The sequence below is a fragment of the Thalassophryne amazonica genome, chromosome 11 (assembly GCF_902500255.1).
Source record: "Thalassophryne amazonica chromosome 11, fThaAma1.1, whole genome shotgun sequence".
Lineage (NCBI taxonomy): Eukaryota > Metazoa > Chordata > Actinopteri > Batrachoidiformes > Batrachoididae > Thalassophryne > Thalassophryne amazonica.
Genome location: NC_047113.1, coordinates 37471317 through 37490533, shown reverse-complemented (window position 1 = coordinate 37490533; position 19217 = coordinate 37471317). Strand labels below are relative to the sequence as shown.

The 19217-nt window shown below is 43.0% G+C and overlaps 1 protein-coding gene across 1 annotated transcript in view; it reads right to left on the bottom strand.

The window, feature by feature from the left end:
* Positions 1–19217, bottom strand: part of spon2a (spondin 2a, extracellular matrix protein) — a 58187-nt gene that overhangs the window by 24295 nt on the left and 14675 nt on the right. The window contains exons 2-3 of the mRNA XM_034182188.1: positions 7637–7865; positions 3338–3558 (exon numbers count right to left, since the gene is read on the bottom strand). Of these exons, the coding sequence (XP_034038079.1) occupies positions 3338–3558; positions 7637–7865 (450 nt within the window). The remainder of the gene's footprint in view (positions 1–3337; positions 3559–7636; positions 7866–19217) is intronic.

Below are 19217 nucleotides of genomic sequence, written 5' to 3'. Positions count from 1 at the left end.
TCACTCAAGGCCTGCCTACAGGGAAATGACCTCACTGACACGCGTGAAAAAACTCACGCATGCGCACGAGGGTTCAAGCATGATTGGTGGAATCGCACGTCAATCAAATCCATATAGTTAAAAAAAATAATAAAAGGGTCAGTTTATTGTCTAATAGACCTCGTATAACACGGGCAGCTGCGCCTCTCCGTGGTGTGCAGTAACGCGTCATTGCACGTGTCAGGCTCTGAGCTGAATGGATCTGACCACTGTAATAAATGATCACCTTCTAACTCTGTAGGAGATATGACGTGGAACTGTTGTGCAAGACCGTGAAAGAATGACTAAACATGAAGCTCACCTCCAACAGCGGCCCAGGAGCGCAGTGTGGACGTGGAGTCGGGAGCGCAGCCTGTGGTAAAAATCCTCTCACCCAGCTGTTGTGTGCTGGAATCAACCACGAAACAATAAATCCCATGTGATAATCCAACCATCGCTGTGTCCAGAGTTGTGTTGTGCTGCTGAAGTGAGCACACACACACACACACACACACAAAAATCAATTAAAGTTTGCTGGAAAGGCTCCGTCTGATGCATGGGACAGCATGGTCCACTGCCAGCAAACTTTCAGCAAAGCTGTTCAGTGGCGTGCACGCGCTTAGTAACTCATGCAGGCTTATGCATATACACACACACACACACACACACACACATACACACACAGAGCTGAATGATAATTTCAGCCCCACACATGCGCTTTAGGAACACAGCACTGCCTCCCATCAGATGTTTCGACATCAGGCAGTCTGCAGCGCCTTTAATGGCCGTCTGACAGCAGTCTGTGTCATCTACCTGTTGTCGAGATGCGCTTTGGATGCCAGCGTGCAGGTGTGGATGAGGTAATCTGGATGCGTTCTGACACTGCTGACCACGCCTCTTTTCCTCCCGACTGCGTCGGATTATGGCAATATTTACCATGTCGGGCATGGTTGCTGCACATGTGTGACGGGGGCTTTACTCTTGAACACATGCCAAAAGATTACTTTATGTTGTACTGTCTGACAGACAACTTTTAAAAAATTCAGAAAGAGTTGCCACCCAGTTTCAACATTCTCAGAAGACTTTATTTCTAATATTTTTCAAAATTGTTATTTCAGGAACAGAGCAAGCCAACTCCTTGGATAAACGTTTGTAATGTTGTTAAATATGCAATTTCTAACTGAATAAAAACAAATTGTAATTGTTGAAAAAAAGATTGTATTATTAATATTGTTATTATTAATATTATTATTATTATTAGCATCATCTTTATTATTAAATATCAAATTAGGTAAAGACTGACCTCCACTGAGCCATCATTTTTGTAATAATGATTTACGTACTCTTGGAGTTTTACCTTCCCATATAAGTGAGGAAATCATTTGAGTAATATATTTTTAAAAAGGTTTTGGGTAAGAGCAGAGGAATACACTGAAAGAGGAATAAAAACATGGGTAAAATAGTCATTTTCACTATATTAATCCTATCTAAAAGAGACACTGGAGAATTAGTCCATCTTTAAAAAGGTGACATGATTATATTGGACAATAAAGGAGTAAAATTTGCAGCCTGCAGAGCCTGAGGTGCACCAGTTACATTCACTCTCAAGTACTTAAAACCAGAATGAGTCAGATGGAATGGAATATCAGTTTATCTGAGATGCTGTGCAGCTAAATTTATAGGCAAGCATTTACTTTTTGTATGTTAAGCCTATATCCAGTATAAGAGCCACAGTTTTGGAGTACTACCATAATACATGTTAAATGACTAGTTGGATTTGTCAGGATTTGAATTTTTGCTTTGTGTTTTGCCTGTCTTGCTTTGTTTAGTTATTTTTGTTTGATTGGTTTTGTTTATATGTTAGTTCTCTTGCTGGTCTCTTTCCTGCTTGGGTTTTCTCTGTCCCTATCTCTCTTGTCTTTCTCTTGGTGCTTGCTGGTGGTCGTTTCCCTTTGTCTGGCCACACTCTTGTTCTGGTGCTTTGCATACACGCCTGTTTCTAATCTGCAGCTCATCACCTGGGTGTATAGGGCAGCGCAGTCTCATTTGGGGATGGGTGCTAAAGGGGTAAAATATGATGCATATGACGTTATTTCTCTACTTCCGGGGTACAAACCACAGTATTTTCAATGGGGTTTAAGAAAATTACACACAAACAAAATGAAAATGCAAATAAAAAGTGACGATGCAGTGGGAAAGTGGACACGTGTTGCGGTTTGTTTATGATCCGGAGCACAAATGTGTTGAGGCAGTTTTTCAGGCGAGAGAACGCAGCTACTCTGGTTAGCTGTGTAAGCTAACACTTACCGACACGACGTCTCCCACCAGGCCTTTTCTTCTCCACTGGGAACGGAAAAAAAAAAACTTTCGCGACTGCTTGGATGTTTGCAGCTAAAAACAAAGCCGTACACCATTTATCCATGCTGTATATACGTATATTAAATGGAGGTCCCCGTAAGTGGTCAAATCTCACAGTATCACACAGGTTTCAAATAAGACTATGGTCTCCTATTTAAGGTTCACTGTTTGCACTAGTCCCTTGCCAGATCGATGTGCCCTGTGCCTTCCCTTCCAGTGTTGTTCCTTGTGTTTCCTTGTCCTGCTAGCATCCTTGTGTGCATGGCCACCTGCCTGTTAACTCGACCACGCCTAAGCCTGATGTTGTTGTACTTTTGCTCATGCTGGACTGCCTTTTTGTCTACCGGACCGAGCTTACTGTTTCAGTAAACTGTTTTCACATACGGAGCTACTTGTCTGTCCTTTGTGTCCAGCCATTTGTGACATATAAAAGTAAATTGTCTGCATACAAAGCAACCTTATGTTCTGTACTCCCACGAATCAAACCCCGGAACAAGGAAGAGGTTCTGAGGCTTATTGATAGTGGCTCTGTTGCTAAAGCAAAAAGTAAAGGGGAGAGGGCACAACCTTGACGTGTACCACGTGACAGAGTAAAATAGTCGGATTTTACATTATTAATACAGATAGAAGCTGAGGCGAAGTATACAAGAGATGAATCCAAGAAATGAATCTTTTGCCAAAACCAAATTTCTTCAGGACTGCGAAAAGGAATTCTCATTCCACTCTATCAAATGCTTTTTCAGCATCCAATGAAATTACCACTTCAGGGAGATTACTATGGTTTTTGGAGTATAGTATAGAAAAAAGGGTATGTATATTAAAAAAGAATACCTTCCTTTGATCAGTCTGTTCATTTGATATAACAGAAGGGAAGATTCTGTCTACAGAGGACGCAAACAGTTTGGCCAAAATCCATTATTTCTTTGGAAGAGTCACAAACACTTTGGTGCATCACACCTACCAGTGAATACCGGGGCTGCATGAGCAACTCAGTGGAGCTGTGCCCAATGCCATTTGGGATGCCAGCTGTTCGGTACATGGCACCAACTGTGCGTTTCTTTCGGGCCTCCTTGGCCTCCTTCATGAGCTCCACTGTCACTCCAAGTTCAGCAAAGTTCTGCACCCCAACACTTGCTGCAGCACCTTCTTGCCAGAGGCGAAAATGGCAATTATGACTGACCGCTAAAGTGATTGAAGAAATATGAGAAAGAAGAAAAGACAGTTACTGGAGTGAGATGATTATGCAGTGGGCTACATATTAATGTCAGTGAGGTACCACAGACAGAACCTTGGCCAGACGGTGAGATCATTTCCACTGGGGAGCCTCTATGTATTTCTATGGCTGCATCTGACATCCTGCACTTAAACCGATCATTCTGACTGTCCACACGCATGTCTTCAGCATTATTGCATGGTCACAGTTGCAAACGTTTGTCATGTATCTCTGATAAAACCACAGCACACACTGTGGAACTGCCAGAGGATCGGGCAGAATCTCAGAGTCAGCAACCACATGAGTCAAAGAATCTCTGGAAAAACTCCCTGTGTACACTTTTGTGATCTGTCATTCCAGTAGCACCATTTGCACCACATTGCAATAATTTGTTTTGGTTATCAATGAAATCTGTTAAGAATCAAAAGGCTGATGTTGGGTTAAACTCTTTATGCTGCAGGTCCTGGAGTTCTTCTGTCCAGAATTCTGCAGAGCCACTGATCTGGGCCAGTGGTTTTAAGGACAGCGGAAGGTTAGCCAGAAGCATGCTGACAAATGCTCTGATGGTTCTGCCTTTTGTAACTTTTCAGAGTTAAGGGACAGAGAGGCACACATGCACAAGCAAGCATGTTGACGCATACCCTGCACTGTGCCACACACACAATCTGCCCTGCACGCTTCACACACGATTTTGTTTCTCCCCACTCTGCCATTACTTATGTGCTTAATTTCATTTCCATCCTTTCAAATTTCCCACAAGCATTAAGAGCTTGAAATTCGATACCACATCATATTTAAGCCCCACCAGGATGTTAAAGCCCACTTCTTTCCTCTACTAAATTGCTTATGTTTTTTCTTTGGGCATGACATACTCCATTCCCGCTTCTCTTTGGCAGTGTCCTTGGTCTGCTGTCCCCACAATAAAGGAACCTAAAACCTTTGAGGCCTGTAAACCCCTTGACAGGTTTATGCTTCACTTTTACTGTGACAAACTCTATTTCCACCATTCGTTTGGTCTCCTTTGTTCCTCTACCTGGTGGGAGTCTCAATGTGTCTAGGTTTGCAATATCCCAGATCCAAACTAAGATCCAGGCTTTTCATGACTTCCTGGACTCAGCCATCAGCACTGGGTCTGTATGTTGAGAGAGTCTTGAACTTGTTGAGACTTTTCCTTTCTTCAGCAGTGACATTCATGCCTCTGGGAGCTCAGTCTATGAATATAAAAGACATCTGGGAAGAGCTTCTGGAGTCATGAGATCACTAGACAGAGGTGTATGGGGATACCTTTGTAGAAGGATTAAGATCCAAGTTTCTTACCTTTGCCAAGGAGGTTATGTTTTCGGTTGCGTCCGTTTGTTTGTTGGTTGGTTGGTTTGTTAGCAGGATTACTCAAAAAAATCCTCAACAGATTTCAATGAAATTTTTACCAGGGGTGTATCTTGACCTAATTTAGAAGTCATTAAATTTCGTTATTTATCCGGAACACGATCCGGATCCAGTAATTTTTTTAAAGGATTCTTTATCATTGCAGGATAGGGCCAATTTCAACATTTTTGCATCTAACTTCATGAAGACGGGTCACAAAGGCTGAACAAAAATTAAGTTACAATACAACAATAATTTAGCATTTGTTTCTCCACATTGAATAAACTTGTTATTAGAAAATAAAAAATAAAAACTTCATGCATGTAGTTCATGCAGTTTCTCTTTATAGAGGGTTTTCAATCACGTGACCGATTTGCTGCAGGACAGGTGCCGTCTCCATTCTGGATTACAAGGAGGCTGGCGCGTGATAGAAAAATGGAGAGAATGTACGGTTATTATGATGCTTTAAATGCTCGAGATAAAGCTATTTATCATGATAGATGTGTAGCAGTTGGTCAGTGGATCCATATCTTATACCAGATAGTGAATTTAGTGGTGATGTAACGAACTGGCCGACAGTGTCACACTGCGATATTGTGAATTAGGAATCTGCCGACCAGGTCAGCCTCGCCGGCCTCCTGCAGATCATCACAGCGGAGCTCTGAAAGCGGAGGTTGTCTTGAAGTCCTGAGCGATTTCTCTCACCAGGCGCTAGAAGGGCAGCTTGTGGATCAGCAGCTCGGTGCTCGAGGACCACAATGTAAATAAGCATCCATATTGGAAGCATTCCTCGGCAGTATTTTTATGTATTCTTATATAATTTTTTTACCGAATAAAATAAAATAAAATTCTGGGAGCAGTGGATTTCTGGTAGCGGTGGACCTCTCTCAGAGTGCTTCTAGTTTGTCTTGTTGTGATATCTGGACCCTAAGATGACCTGATGTGATGACTGGACATCTTTGGTACAAGGTCTCTCAGGAGAATCTATGGTTGAGTACCACTGGAATAACTTTGCTTGAAGAACCCACTTGAGGTGTGTTACCGGCAGTGTGGGGGAACTGTTGGAAAAGTTCTTGTGCTTTATTATTTTTCATTATTATCATGATGATAGGAGAATGTGGAGTTTTCTTTAATTGATATCATGTATGCTGAATATATATTGTGTTAACTTTACATTTAAGTGTGATCACTTAATGCTGAGAGTGTGAAAAGACAAAAGACAACTGTCCTCAGGGAATAAGACAAGAGAAGGCCACTCTCCCCCACTTGAGAAAAATATGTTTGTCTTAGTCAACCTTGAGTGGATAAGTCTGGAAGCTGTATGTGATCCAGGCTGGATATATTATGAGGTTTTGCTAATGTGCTTCAGTGATGGCACTCCCACGGTAATAAAGGTAATAATATTGAAGCAAGACATCTGTCTGGAGACAGGGGTGAGCTACGGGTCTGCCTTGATGATTGTCAGTAAAGACACAGGATTCTTCAGAAAGGTAGTGGATGCTGCAGCACACAACACCAGCACATGCTTCTTGTCTTAATCCAGTTTAGCTCCCCTATAATCACAGTCTCAGACCAATGACGTATTTTTCTTCAGACAAGGGCAAACCCCAGTCATTTTTTCCGCTTTCACCATTCGTTATGAGATTCATTCCGAAGGCAGTGGCCTCCACAAGAAAACATGTCAGAGCAAGTTTTTCAACACAGTCAGTGCACCTTGTTCTTCTGTTGATATCCTGTTACAGAAGGTCACATCTTGAGCCACCAAATTCCCAACAAAGCCCATCATCACTCAGAAAACAGAATACAGTCATTTTCAGATGTAAATTGCATTTGGGAAAAAATAGACATCAGACGGAGTCAAGCTTGATTCAGAATAAAAAGCAGGCAATCAAAGTCATATTTTGACATGGACATCAATGTGTTGGAGCAACAGCATCTCTAGTCACATTTCTCTCTATTTCTCTTTGATTGGTACTTTCAGATAACTATGATGTGTAATAGGAACCATTAATGGTACATTTTTCTCAAAGTTAAGCAAATATTTTGTTATTCCCTTTCTTTGTTGCTTACTCAGGGAGACTGAGATGAGGACTATCACTTACCAATCCGGTCTCATGGCAAGTCGTGATTCAGCAGCACGAAATATACATTAATCTATTGGTTCGTGATATTGTGACGAAAAGTGCCTCATTTTCCTCACAGCAGCACAAATTCATTATAATTTATTCCATGATGGCTGCACGAAATTAAAAGTGGGGTCTGGGGTGGTTATGGTTAGGGTTGGGAATAGGAGTAGGGTTAGTAATAGTGATTTAAAAAAAAAAGTCAGGAAAATTTGGCTCATTTCGTGATGGGAGCACGAAAAAAAAAACGTGAGACTGGACTGCACTTACATTGTGAGGAAACACCAGCGACAATATTTTTTGGTGAGCTTTGATCCTGATTGCTGAGCTTTGGTCCATATTTTTCCTGATCTTAATTATAAGATCAAAGCATAACAGAGGATGTCAAAGGAATAAGCATCAAATATCAAAGGCAAATTCACTCTTTGATTTGAATCTGAAACAAGGCCTGCTTTTCCACCTCTCCTCAACAAGCAAGCAAATAATGATGGAGGTAAGAAATTAATCATCACGTGTTAAAGGTGAACCAGTGTCTATTTCTGAGGGGTTTTTTCCTTACCTATGAGTTTGGACCACTGTGCAGGGGGGCGGAACAGTGGATATTGTTTGGGGAAGGCCTGTGGGCTCCAGTGACCAGTAAAGACCACAATGTAGGAAGCAGGATGCTTGGCTGTGCATTCAGTGCTATTGATTGGTCTCAAAGGTCCAGCAAAAGTCAGTGAAAGCTTCATGAGTATAAGAAGTAGCTGCTGCAGCCAACCGCTGGTCAGGTGGTCTGATGACATCATCTGAAAGAAATGGAGAAATGAAAAATGGCTGCTTAACTGTTCCCCACTTGTGGTATAATTAAATCATGGCTTCACACACGTAATGGGGCGTAATGGTGGTTATAAAGTTTATACTGCTTATGTTCTGGAGTTTTATCTAATGAAATGTGCAAAGTGAAATAAAATCACATTGTTGAAGATGAATGTCTCACAGAAGAACTTTGGCTCTGAAATGATTTTTGTCTGACTGGCAAGCAGAACCTTAGTGTGAACTTTAGGAAATCAAACCCAGGCAAAAATGGAAAATCTGTATAAGAGGGGAAATTCCACATCCCAGCCTTTAATATTACATCACATCTATTTTAATCTATGGTTCTAGAACAAAGCATGTTGAACCTGATGACCCTGGATCTTTCAGTTTAAGTAAGAACCCTGCTGTCCCCCCCCACGCTGGGCCCAAAGCAGTAACTGTCCCTGAGGCCAAGCCAAAAATAAAACAACACGGACAACACCTCCAAGGATAGCTGGAGCGTCTGTCTGCACTGCTCTACTGACCTCACTGACTGACCATCCACTGACCGTTGGCTGCTGACTCAGACTACATTAAATTAATAAGAGAGGGAGGAAATGTGGATGACACATGCATGATGAAAAGTAAGTCCCTTTGGCTGCTCCCTTGTTTGCACCCGGGGTCGCCACAGGAGATCCGAGGTGGATCTGCATGTTGAATTGCTACCGGTTTTACGCCGAATGCCCGTCGTAATGTAAATCCAAATTACATAGAGAGATGTGGCAGGGGTGGGGTCTGAACCGGGAACCTTCTGCACTGAAACCAAGCGCACTATTCACTTGGCCACCAACCGTGCTAGGACAATTGCATGATATAAACTCCAAAAAATATATATTTCTAACTCTTATGTTTAATGCTGTGGTGATGGAAAATAATAAAATATACAACACCCAGATGTGTGTGTGTGTGTATGTCATCTCTGCTCTTGCATAAGTCTGCATTCTATCCTCCATTCATATTGTTATTATGTGGTTCAGATATGTGTCAAAACTGCAAACACACGCACACATATGTGTGCGTATACATATATATATATATATATATATATATGTATATATATATACATACGAGGTCTGTCCATAAAGAAACGGTCCTTTTTATTTTTTTCAAAAACTATATGGATTTCATTCATATGTTTTTACGTCAGACATGCTTGAACCCTCGTGCGCATGTGTGAGGTTTCCACGTCTGTCGGTGACATCATTCGCCTGTGAGCACTCCTTGTGGGAGGAGTCGTCCAGCCCCTCGTCGGAATTCCTTTGTCTGAGAAGTTGCTGAGAGACTGGCGCTTTGTTTGATCAAAATTTTTTCTAAACCTGTGAGACACATCGAAGTGGACACGGTTCGAAAAATTAAGCTGGTTTTCAGTGAAAATTTTAACGGCTGATGAGAGATTTTGAGGTGATACTGTCGCTTTAAGGACTTTCCACGGTGTGAGACGTCGTGCAGCGCTCTCAGGCGCCATCATCAGCCTGTTTAAAGCTGAAAACCTCCACATTTCAGGCTCTATTGATCCAGGACGTCGTGAGAGAACAGAGAAGTTTCAGAAGAAGTCGGTTTCAGCATTTTATCCAGATATTCCACTGTTAAAGGAGATTTTTTTAATGAAAGACGTGCGGCGCGGTGGCACAGGAAAAACACCTCCGTGTTGATAACCATTTGTAAAATCCAGGCAGCTTTTGATGGCTTTCAGTGGAGTGAGTATATGAGAAATTGTTTAACAGCTGGACATGTTCCAACTTGTCCTTAAGGCTTCCAACAGAGGTGTTTTTCCTGTGGCGGAGCGTCACAGCGGCTGTGAGCCGACGCTGCAATCCGCCCTCACGTCTTTCATTAAAAAAAATCTCCTTTAACAGTGGAATATCCGGATAAAATGCTGAAACCGACTTCTTCTGAAACTTCTCTGTTCTCTCACGACGTCCTGGATCAATAGAGCCTGAAATGTGGAGGTTTTCAGCTTTAAACAGGCTGACGACGGCGCCTGAGAGCGCTGCACGACGTCTCACACCGTGCAAAGTCCTTAAAGCGACAGTATCACCTCAAAATCTCTCATCAGCCGTTAAAATTTTCACTGAAAACCAGCTTAATTTTTCGAACCGTGTCCACTTCGATGTGTCTCACAGGTTTAGAAAAAATTTTGATCAAACAAAGCGCCAGTCTCTCAGCAACTTCTCAGACAAAGGAATTCCGACGAGGGGCTGGACGACTCCTCCCACAAGGAGTGCTCACAGGCGAATGACGTCACCGACAGGCGTGGAAAAACTCACGCATGCGCACGAGGGTTTAAGCATGTCTGACGTTAAAACATATGAATGAAATCCATATAGTTTTTGAAAAAAATTAAAAGGACCTATACTTTATGGACAGACCTCGTATATATATATATGCGCTTGGCTCTACTGGTGGTTGGCTCTCACTGCGGTATTGCATCACTTCCTGTTCCGGAGCACAGCGGTGTTTTGTTGTATCTGTTAGCTGTTTAATCTGCGCAGTTAGATTGATCTAGATAACTAGATAGATTTGTTTCACAGTGCGATCTTCACGTGCCTTAACTAAAGCACTCCCTCTGCTGAATCACCTCTAAATTATTTTCACATTCTTCACGTTGTGTGTTTTTAGGAATCCGCTAGCTTAGCGCAGCTACTAGCTCTTAGCCGGTTTAGCGTGGCGGCTTCTCCTGTCTCTCCCGCACTTTTCTGCTCTGGGTGTGAAATGTTTAGTTATTCCTCGGCATCCTTTAGCAGTAATGGTACTTGTAATAAGTGTAGCTTATTCGTAGTTTTGGAGGACAGGCAGGGTGAATTGGAGATTCGGCTCCGCACCTTGGAAAATCCTACAGCTAGCCAGGCCCCTGTAGTTGGTGCGGACCAAGGTTACCTGTCCCCCAGCGGATCCCGAGCAGCCGGGAAAGAAGGCCAGCCAGCTGGGTGACTGTGAGGAGGAAGCGTAGCCCTAAACAGAAGCCCCCTGTACACCACCAACCCGTTCACATCTCTAACCGTTTTTCCCCACTCGGCGACACACCCGCCGAGGATCAAACTCTGGTTATTGGCGACTCTGTTTTGAGAAATGTGAAGTTAGCGACACCAGCAACCATAGTCAATTGTCTTCCGGGGGCCAGAGCAGGCGACATTGAAGGAAATTTGAAACTGCTGGCTAAGGCTAAGCGTAAATTTGGTAAGACTGTAATTCACGTCGGCAGTAATGACACCCAGTTACGCCAATCGGAGGTCATTAAAATTAACATTGACTCAGTGTGTAACTTTGCAAAAACAATGTCGGACTCTGTAGTTTTCTCTGGGCCCCTCCCCAATCGGACCGGGAGTGACATGTTTAGCCGCATGTTCTCCTCGAATTGCTGGCTGTCTGAGTGGTGTCTAAAAAATGAGGTGGCTTCATAGATAATTGGCTTCTGGGGAAAACCTGGTCTTGTTAGGACAGACGGCATACATCCCACTTTGGATGGAGCAGCTCTCATTTCTAGAAATCTGGCCAATTTTATTAAACCCTCCAATGTTATGTGGGCCGCTGAAGAGGAGGTACTGCTGGCCCAACACCACCAGAGGGCGCCCTGCTTGGAGTGCGGGCTCCAAGCACGAGAGGGCGCCAGACCCAGAAGAAGTGACAGCTGTCATTCATCCTCTGCACCAGCTGTCACTCGTTCATCATCATCATCATCATCATCATCATCACCATAAAGGCCGGACTGCAGCTCCACCTCCTCGCCGAGAAATCAACTACTGAAGAGGTAATTTCTCTGCTGACTAATACGTTGTGTAATAATCTGAACTTCTGTTGCAGCCGTTTTCCTGGTGTTTTGCCTTGTCTGTGGGATTGGCGTTTGGTGTGACAGCGATGGCTTCGCCTCACACCCCAAACCAGATAAGTGGTTAACCAGGAGCTGCACGAGTGTGTGATTGGAGGTGGAGGTGCTCCCTCCTAACTGTGTGCAGACTGTGGATTACTGAGTGTGCGGACTCACACTCATTCATCTTGTCTCTGCTTTCTGCCAGCAGTACCAGGGTCGACAGCCGAAGACAGAGGCCACCTGGGGACTCGGGACTTGGCGGCTCCGGTGTTCTTCAGACCGTTGGTGGTGGAAGCCGCGTGGGACGCGGCTTCTCTCTCGTCGGGGGTCTTCTATCTTCGAGCCTGCCCACACGTCACCTGGTGTCAATTGACTTTGCTAATTCTGTGTATTTCGTTGTGTATCATCACAACATTAAATTGTTACTTTTTGGCTTAATTCATTGTCCGTTCATTTGCGCCCCCTGTTGTGGGTCCGTGCTACGACACCTTCCCAACATCCAAACCGTAACTATCCAGGGTTGGGACCAGGAAGCAGAGTTGTAGTCTTATACACCTCTCTGCAGCTTCTCTCCCCCTGCCATCCCCCCAATACCCCATCCACGTAGAGACGGTGCCTGCTCCCAGACCACCAACAACCAGTAAAAATCTATTGAAGCATAAAAATTCAAAAAGAAAAAATAATATAGCACCTTCAACTGCACCACAGACTAAAACAGTTAAATGTGGTTTATTAAACATTAGATCTCTCTCTTCTAAGTCCCTGTTAGTAAATGATATAATAATTGATCAACATATTGATTTATTCTGCCACCAGAAACCTGGTTACAGCAGGATGAATATGTTAGTTTAAATGAGTCTACACCCCCGAGTCACACTAACTATCAGAATGCTCGTAGCACGGACCGAGGAGGAGGATTAGCAGCAATCTTCCACTCCAGCTTATTAATTAATCAAAAAACCAGACAGAGCTTTAATTCATTTGAAAGCTTGACTCTTAGTCTTGTCCATCCAAATTGGAAGTCCCAAAAACAGTTTTATTTGTTGTTATCTATCGTCCACCTGGTCGTTACTGTGAGTTTCTCTGTGAATTTTCAGACCTTTTGTCTGACTTAGTGCTTAGCTCAGATAAGATAATTATAGTGGGTGATTTTAACATCCACATAGATGCTGAGAATGACTGGCTCAACACTGCATTTAATCTATTATTAGACTCAATTGGCTTCGCTCAAAATGTGAATGAGTCCACCCACCACTTTAACCATACTTTAGATCTTGTTCTGACTTATGGTATGGAAATTGAAGACTTAACAGTATTCACTGAAAACCCCCTTCTGTCTGATCATTTCTTAATAACATTTACTTTAATGGACTACCCAGCAGTGGGGAATAAGTTTCATTACAGTAGAAGTCTTTCGGAAAGCGCTGTAACTAGGTTTAAGGATATGATTCCTTATTTGTTATGTTCTCCAATGCCATATAACAACACAGTGCAGAGTAGCTACCTAAACTCTGTGAGTGAGATAGATTATCTCATCAGTAGTTTTACATCCTCACTGAGCACAACTTTGGATGCTGTAGCTCCTCTGAAAAAGAGAGCCTTAAATCAGAAGTGCCTGACTCCGTGGTATAACTCACAAACTCGCAGCTTAAAGCAGATAACCTGTAAGTTGGAGAGGAAATGGCGTCTCACTAATTTAGACGATCTTCACTTAGCCTTGAAAAAGATTCTGTTGCCCTATAAAAAAGCCCTCCGTAAAGCTAGGACATCTTACTACTCATCACTAATTGAAGAAAATACACTCAACAAAAATATAAACACAACACTTTTGGTTTTGCTCCCATTTTGTATGAGATGAACTCAAAGATCTAAAAAATTTTCCACATACACAAATCACCATTTCCCTCAAATATTGTTCACAAACCAGTCTAAATCTGTGATAGTGAGCACTTCTCCTTTGCTGAGATAATCCATCCCACCTCACAGGTGTGCCATATCAAGATGCTGATTAGACACCATGATTAGTGCACAGGTGTGCCTTAGACTGTCCACAATAAAAGGCCACTCTGAAAGGTGCAGTTTTGTTTTATTGGGGGGATACCAGTCAGAATTCTGGTGTGACCACCATTTGCCTCATGCAGTGCAACACATCTCCTTCGCATAGAGTTGATCAGGATGTCAATTGTGGCCTGTGGAATGTTGGTCCACGCCTCTTCAATGGCTGTGCGAAGTTGCTGGATATTGGCAGGAACTGGTACACGCTCTCGTATACGCCGGTCCAGAGCATCCCAAACATGCTCAATGGGTGACATGTCCAGTGAGTATGCCGGCCATGCAAGAACTGGGACATTTTCAGCTTCCAAGAATTGTGTACAGATCCTTGCAACATGGGGCCGTGCATTATCCTGCTGCAACATGAGGTGATGTTCTTGGATGTATGGCACAACAATGGGCCTCAGGATCTCGTCACGGTATCTCTGTGCATTCAAAATGCCATCAATAAAATGCACCTGTGTTCTTCGTCCATAACAGACGCCTGCCCACACCATAACCCCACCGCCACCATGGGCCACTCGATCCACAACATTGACATCAGAAAACCGCTCACCCACACGACGCCACACATGCTGTCTCCCATCTGCCCTGAACAGTGTGAACCGGGATTCATCCGTGAAGAGAACACCTCTCCAACGTGCAAAACACCAGCGAATGTGAGCATTTGCCCACTCAAGTCGGTTACGATGACGAACTGGAGTCAGGTCGAGACCCCGATGAGGACAACAAGCATGCAGATGAGCTTCCCTGAGACGGTTTCTGACAGTTTGTGCAGAAATTCTTTGGTTATGCAAACCGATTGTTTCAGCAGCTGTCCGAGTGGCTGGTCTCAGACGATCTTGGAGGTGAACATGCTGGATGTGGAGGTCCTGGACTGGTGTGGTTACACGTGGTCTGCGGTTGTGAGGCCGGTTGGATATACTGCCAAATTCTCTGAAACGCCTTTGGAGATGGCTTATGGTAGAGAAATTAACATTCAATACACAAGCAACAGCTCTGGTTGACATTCTTGCTGTCAGCATGCCAATTGCACGCTCCCTCAAATCTTGCGACATCTGTGGCATTGTGCTGTGTGATAAAACTGCACCTTTCAGAGTGGCCTTTTATTGTGGGCAGTCTAAGGCACACCTGTGCACTAATCATGGTGTCTAATCAGCATCTTGATATGGCACACCTGTGAGGTGGGATGGATTATCTCAGCAAAAGAGAAGTGCTCACTATCACAGATTTAGACTGGTTTGTGAACAATATTTGAAGGAAATGGTGATATTGTGTATGTGGAAAAAGTTTTAGATCTTTGAGTTCATCTCATACAAAATGGGAGCAAAACCAAAAGTGTTGCATTTATATTTTTGTTGAGTGTAAGAACAACCCCAGGTTTCGTTTCAGCACTGTAGCCAGGCTGACAAAGAGTCAGAGCTCTATTGAGCCGAGTATTCCTTTAACTTTAACTAGTAATGACTTCATGACTTTCTTTGCTAATAAAATTTTAACTATTAGAGAAAAAATTACTCATAACCATCCCAAAGACATATTATCTTTGGCTGCTTTCAGTGATGCCGGTATTTGGTTAGACTCTTTCTCTCCGATTGTTCTGTCTGAGTTATTTTCATTAGTTACTTCCTCCAAACCATCAACATGTCTATTAGACCCCATTCCTACCAGGCTGCTCAAGGAAGCCCTACCATTAATTAATTCTTCGATCTTAAATATGATCAGTCTATCTTTATTAGTTGGCTATGTACCACAGGCTTTTAAGGTGGCAGTAATTAAACCATTACTTAAAAAGCCATCACTTGACCCAGCTATCTTAGCTAATTATAGGCCAATCTCCAACCTTCCTTTTCTCTCAAAAATTCTTGAAAAGGTAGTTGTAAAACAGCTAATTGATCATCTGCAGAGGAATGGTCTATTTGAAGAGTTTCAGTCAGGTTTTAGAATTCATCATAGTACAGAAACAGCATTAGTGAAGGTTACAAATGATCTTCTTATGGCCTCAGACAGTGGACTCATCTCTGTGCTTGTCCTGTTAGACCTCAGTGCTGCTTTTGATACTGTTGACCATAAAATTTTATTACAGAGATTAGAGCATGCCATAGGTATTAAAGGCACTGCGCTGTGGTGGTTTGAATCATATTTATCTAATAGATTACAATTTGTTCATGTAAATGGGGAGTCTTCTTCACAGACTAAGGTTAATTATGGTGTTCCACAAGGTTCTGTGCTAGGACCAATTTTATTCACTTTATACATGCTTCCCTTAGACAGTATTATTAGAAAGCATTGCTTAAATTTTCATTGTTACGCAGATGATACCCAGCTTTATCTATCCATGAAGCCAGAGGACACACACCAATTAGCTAAACTGCAGGATTGTCTTACAGACATAAAGACATGGATGACCTCTAATTTCCTGCTTTTAAACTCAGATAAAACTGAAGTTATTGTACTTGGCCCCACAAATCTTAGAAACATGGTGTCTAACCAGATCCTTACTGTGGATGGCATTACCCTGACCTCTAGTAATACTGTGAGAAATCTTGGAGTCATTTTTGATCAGGATATGTCATTCAAAGCGCATATTAAACAAATATGTAGGACTGCTTTTTTGCATTTACGCAATATCTCTAAAATCAGAAAGGTCTTGTCTCAGAGTGATGCTGAAAAGCTAATTCATGCATTTATTTCCTCTTGGCTGGACTACTGTAATTCATTATTATCAGGTTGTCCTAAAAGTTCCCTGAAAAGCCTTCAGTCAATTCAAAATGCTGCAGCTAGAGTACTGAGAGGGACTAGAAGGAGAGAGCATATCTCACCCATATTGGCCTCTCTTCATTGGCTTCCTGTTAATTCTAGAATCGAATTTAAAATTCTTCTTCTTACTTATAAGGTTTTGAATAATCAGGTCCTATCTTATCTTAGGGACCTCATAGTACCATATCACCCCAATACAGCACTTCGCTCTCAGACTGCAGGCTTACTTGTAGTTCCTAGGGTTTGTAAGAGTAGAATGGGAGGCAGAGCCTTCAGCTTTCAGGCTCCTCTCCTGTGGAACCAGCTCCCAATTCGGATCAGGGAGACAGACACCCTCTCTACTTTTAAGATTAGGCTTAAAACTTTCCTTTTTGCTAAGGCTTATAGTTAGGGCTGGATCAGGTGACCCTGAACCATCCCTTAGTTATGCTGCTATAGACTTAGACTGCTGGGGGGTTCCCATGATGCACTGAGTGTTTCTTTCTCTTTTTGCTCTGTATGCACCATTCTGCATTTAATCATTAGTGATTGATCTCTGCTGCCCTCCACAGCATGTCCTTTTCCTGATTCTCTCCCCTCAGCCCCAACCAGTCCCAGCAGAAGACTGCCCCTCCATGAGCCTGGTTCTGCTGGAGGTTTCTTCCTGTTAAAAGGGAGTTTTCCTTCCCACTGTCACCAAGTGCTTGCTCACAGGGGGTCGTTTTGACCGTTGGGTTTTTCTGTAATTATTGTATGACTTTTGCCTTACAATATAAAGCGCCTTGGGGCCACGGTTTGTTGTGATTTGGCGCTATATAAATAAAATTGATTTGATATATATATATATATATATATATATATATATATATATATATACATACATACATACACACACACACAGATGTATGCAAAAGTTTGGGCACCCCTGATAATTTTTCTTTATAAATCACTGGTTGTCTGAATCAGAAATTTCAGTTAAATATATCATATAGCAGACAAACACACTGATATTTGAGAAGTGAAATTAAGTTTCTAGTATTTACGGAAAGTGAGAAATAAGTATTTAAACAAAATTAGGCAAACATAATGAAAATGTAAAAAATTATTTTAAAAAGCTAAGAAAATACCTGTACATAAATATTCACAGCTTTTGCCATGAAGCTCAGAATTGAGCTCAGATGCATCCTGTTTCCACTGATCATCCTTGAGATGTTTCGACAGCTTAATTGGAGTCCACCTGGGGTAAATTTGGTTGAATGGACATGATTTGAAAAGGCACACACCTGCCTCCGTATAAGGTCCCACACTTGACAGTGCAGGTCAGAACACAAACCAAACATGAAGTCAAAGGAATTGTCTGAAGACCCCCGAGACAGGATTGTCTCAAGGTACAAGTCTGGGGAAGGGTACAGAAACATTTCTGCTGCTTTGAAGGTCCCAGTGAGCACAGTGGCCTCCATCATCTGTAAATGGAAGAAGTTCACATCCATCAGGATCTCTTCCTAGAGCTGGCCGAAATCTAAACTGAGTGATCGCAGGAGAAGGGCGATAGTCAGGGAGGTGATCAAGAACCCAATGATCACTCTGTCAGAGCTCCAGCATTCCTCTGTGGAGAGAGGAGAACCTTCCAGAAGAACCACAATCTCTACAGCAATCCACCGATCAGGCCTGTATGGTAGAGTGGACACATGGAAGCCACTCCTCAGTAAAAGGCACATGGCAGCCCACCTCGAGTTTGCCAAAAAGCACCTGAAGTACTCTCAGACCATGAGAAACAAAATTCTCTGGTCTAATGAGACAAAGATTGAACTCTTTGGTGTGAATGCCAGGTATCATGTTTGGAGGAAACTAGGCACCATCCCTACAGTGAAGCATGGTGGTGGCAGCATCATGCTGTGAGGATCTTTTTCAGCAGCAGGAGCTGGGAGACGAGTCAGGATTGAGGGAAAGATGAATGCAGTAATGTACAAAGGCATCCTGGATGAAAACCTGCTCCAGAGTGCTCTTGACCTCAGACAGGGGTGACAGTTCATCTTTCAGCAGGTTCTTGCTTGCCTCTACTGGTGGTTGGCTCTCACTGCGGTATTGTATCACTTCCTGTTCCAGAGCACAGCGGTGTTTTTCTGTATCTGTTAGCTGTTTAATCTGCGCAGTTAGATTGATCTAGTTATCTAGATTACGATTTGTTTTCCAGTGTAATCTTTACGTGCCTTAACTAAAGCACTCCTTCTGCTGAATCACCTCTAAATTATTTACACATTATTCACTTTGCGTGTTTTTAGGAATCCGCTAGCTTAGCGTAGCTACTAGCTCTTAGCCGATTTAGCATGGCGGCTTCTCCTGTCTCTCCCGCACTTTTCTGCTCTGGGTGTGAAATGTTTAGTTATTCCTCGGCCTCCTTTAGCAGTAATGGTACTTGTAATAAGTGTAGCTTATTCGTAGCTTTGGAGGCCAGGCTGGGCGAATTGGAGACTCGGCTCCGCACCGTGGAAAATTCTACAGCTAGCCAGGCCCCTGTAGTCGGTGCGGACCAAGGTAGCTTAGCCGCCGTTAGTTCCCCCCTGGCAGACCCCGTGCAGTCGGGAAGGCAGGCTGACTGGGTGACTGTGAGGAGGAAGCGTAGCCCTAAACAGAAGCCCCGTGTACACCGTCAACCCGTTCACATCTCTAACCGTTTTTCCCCACTCGACGATACACTCGCCGAGGA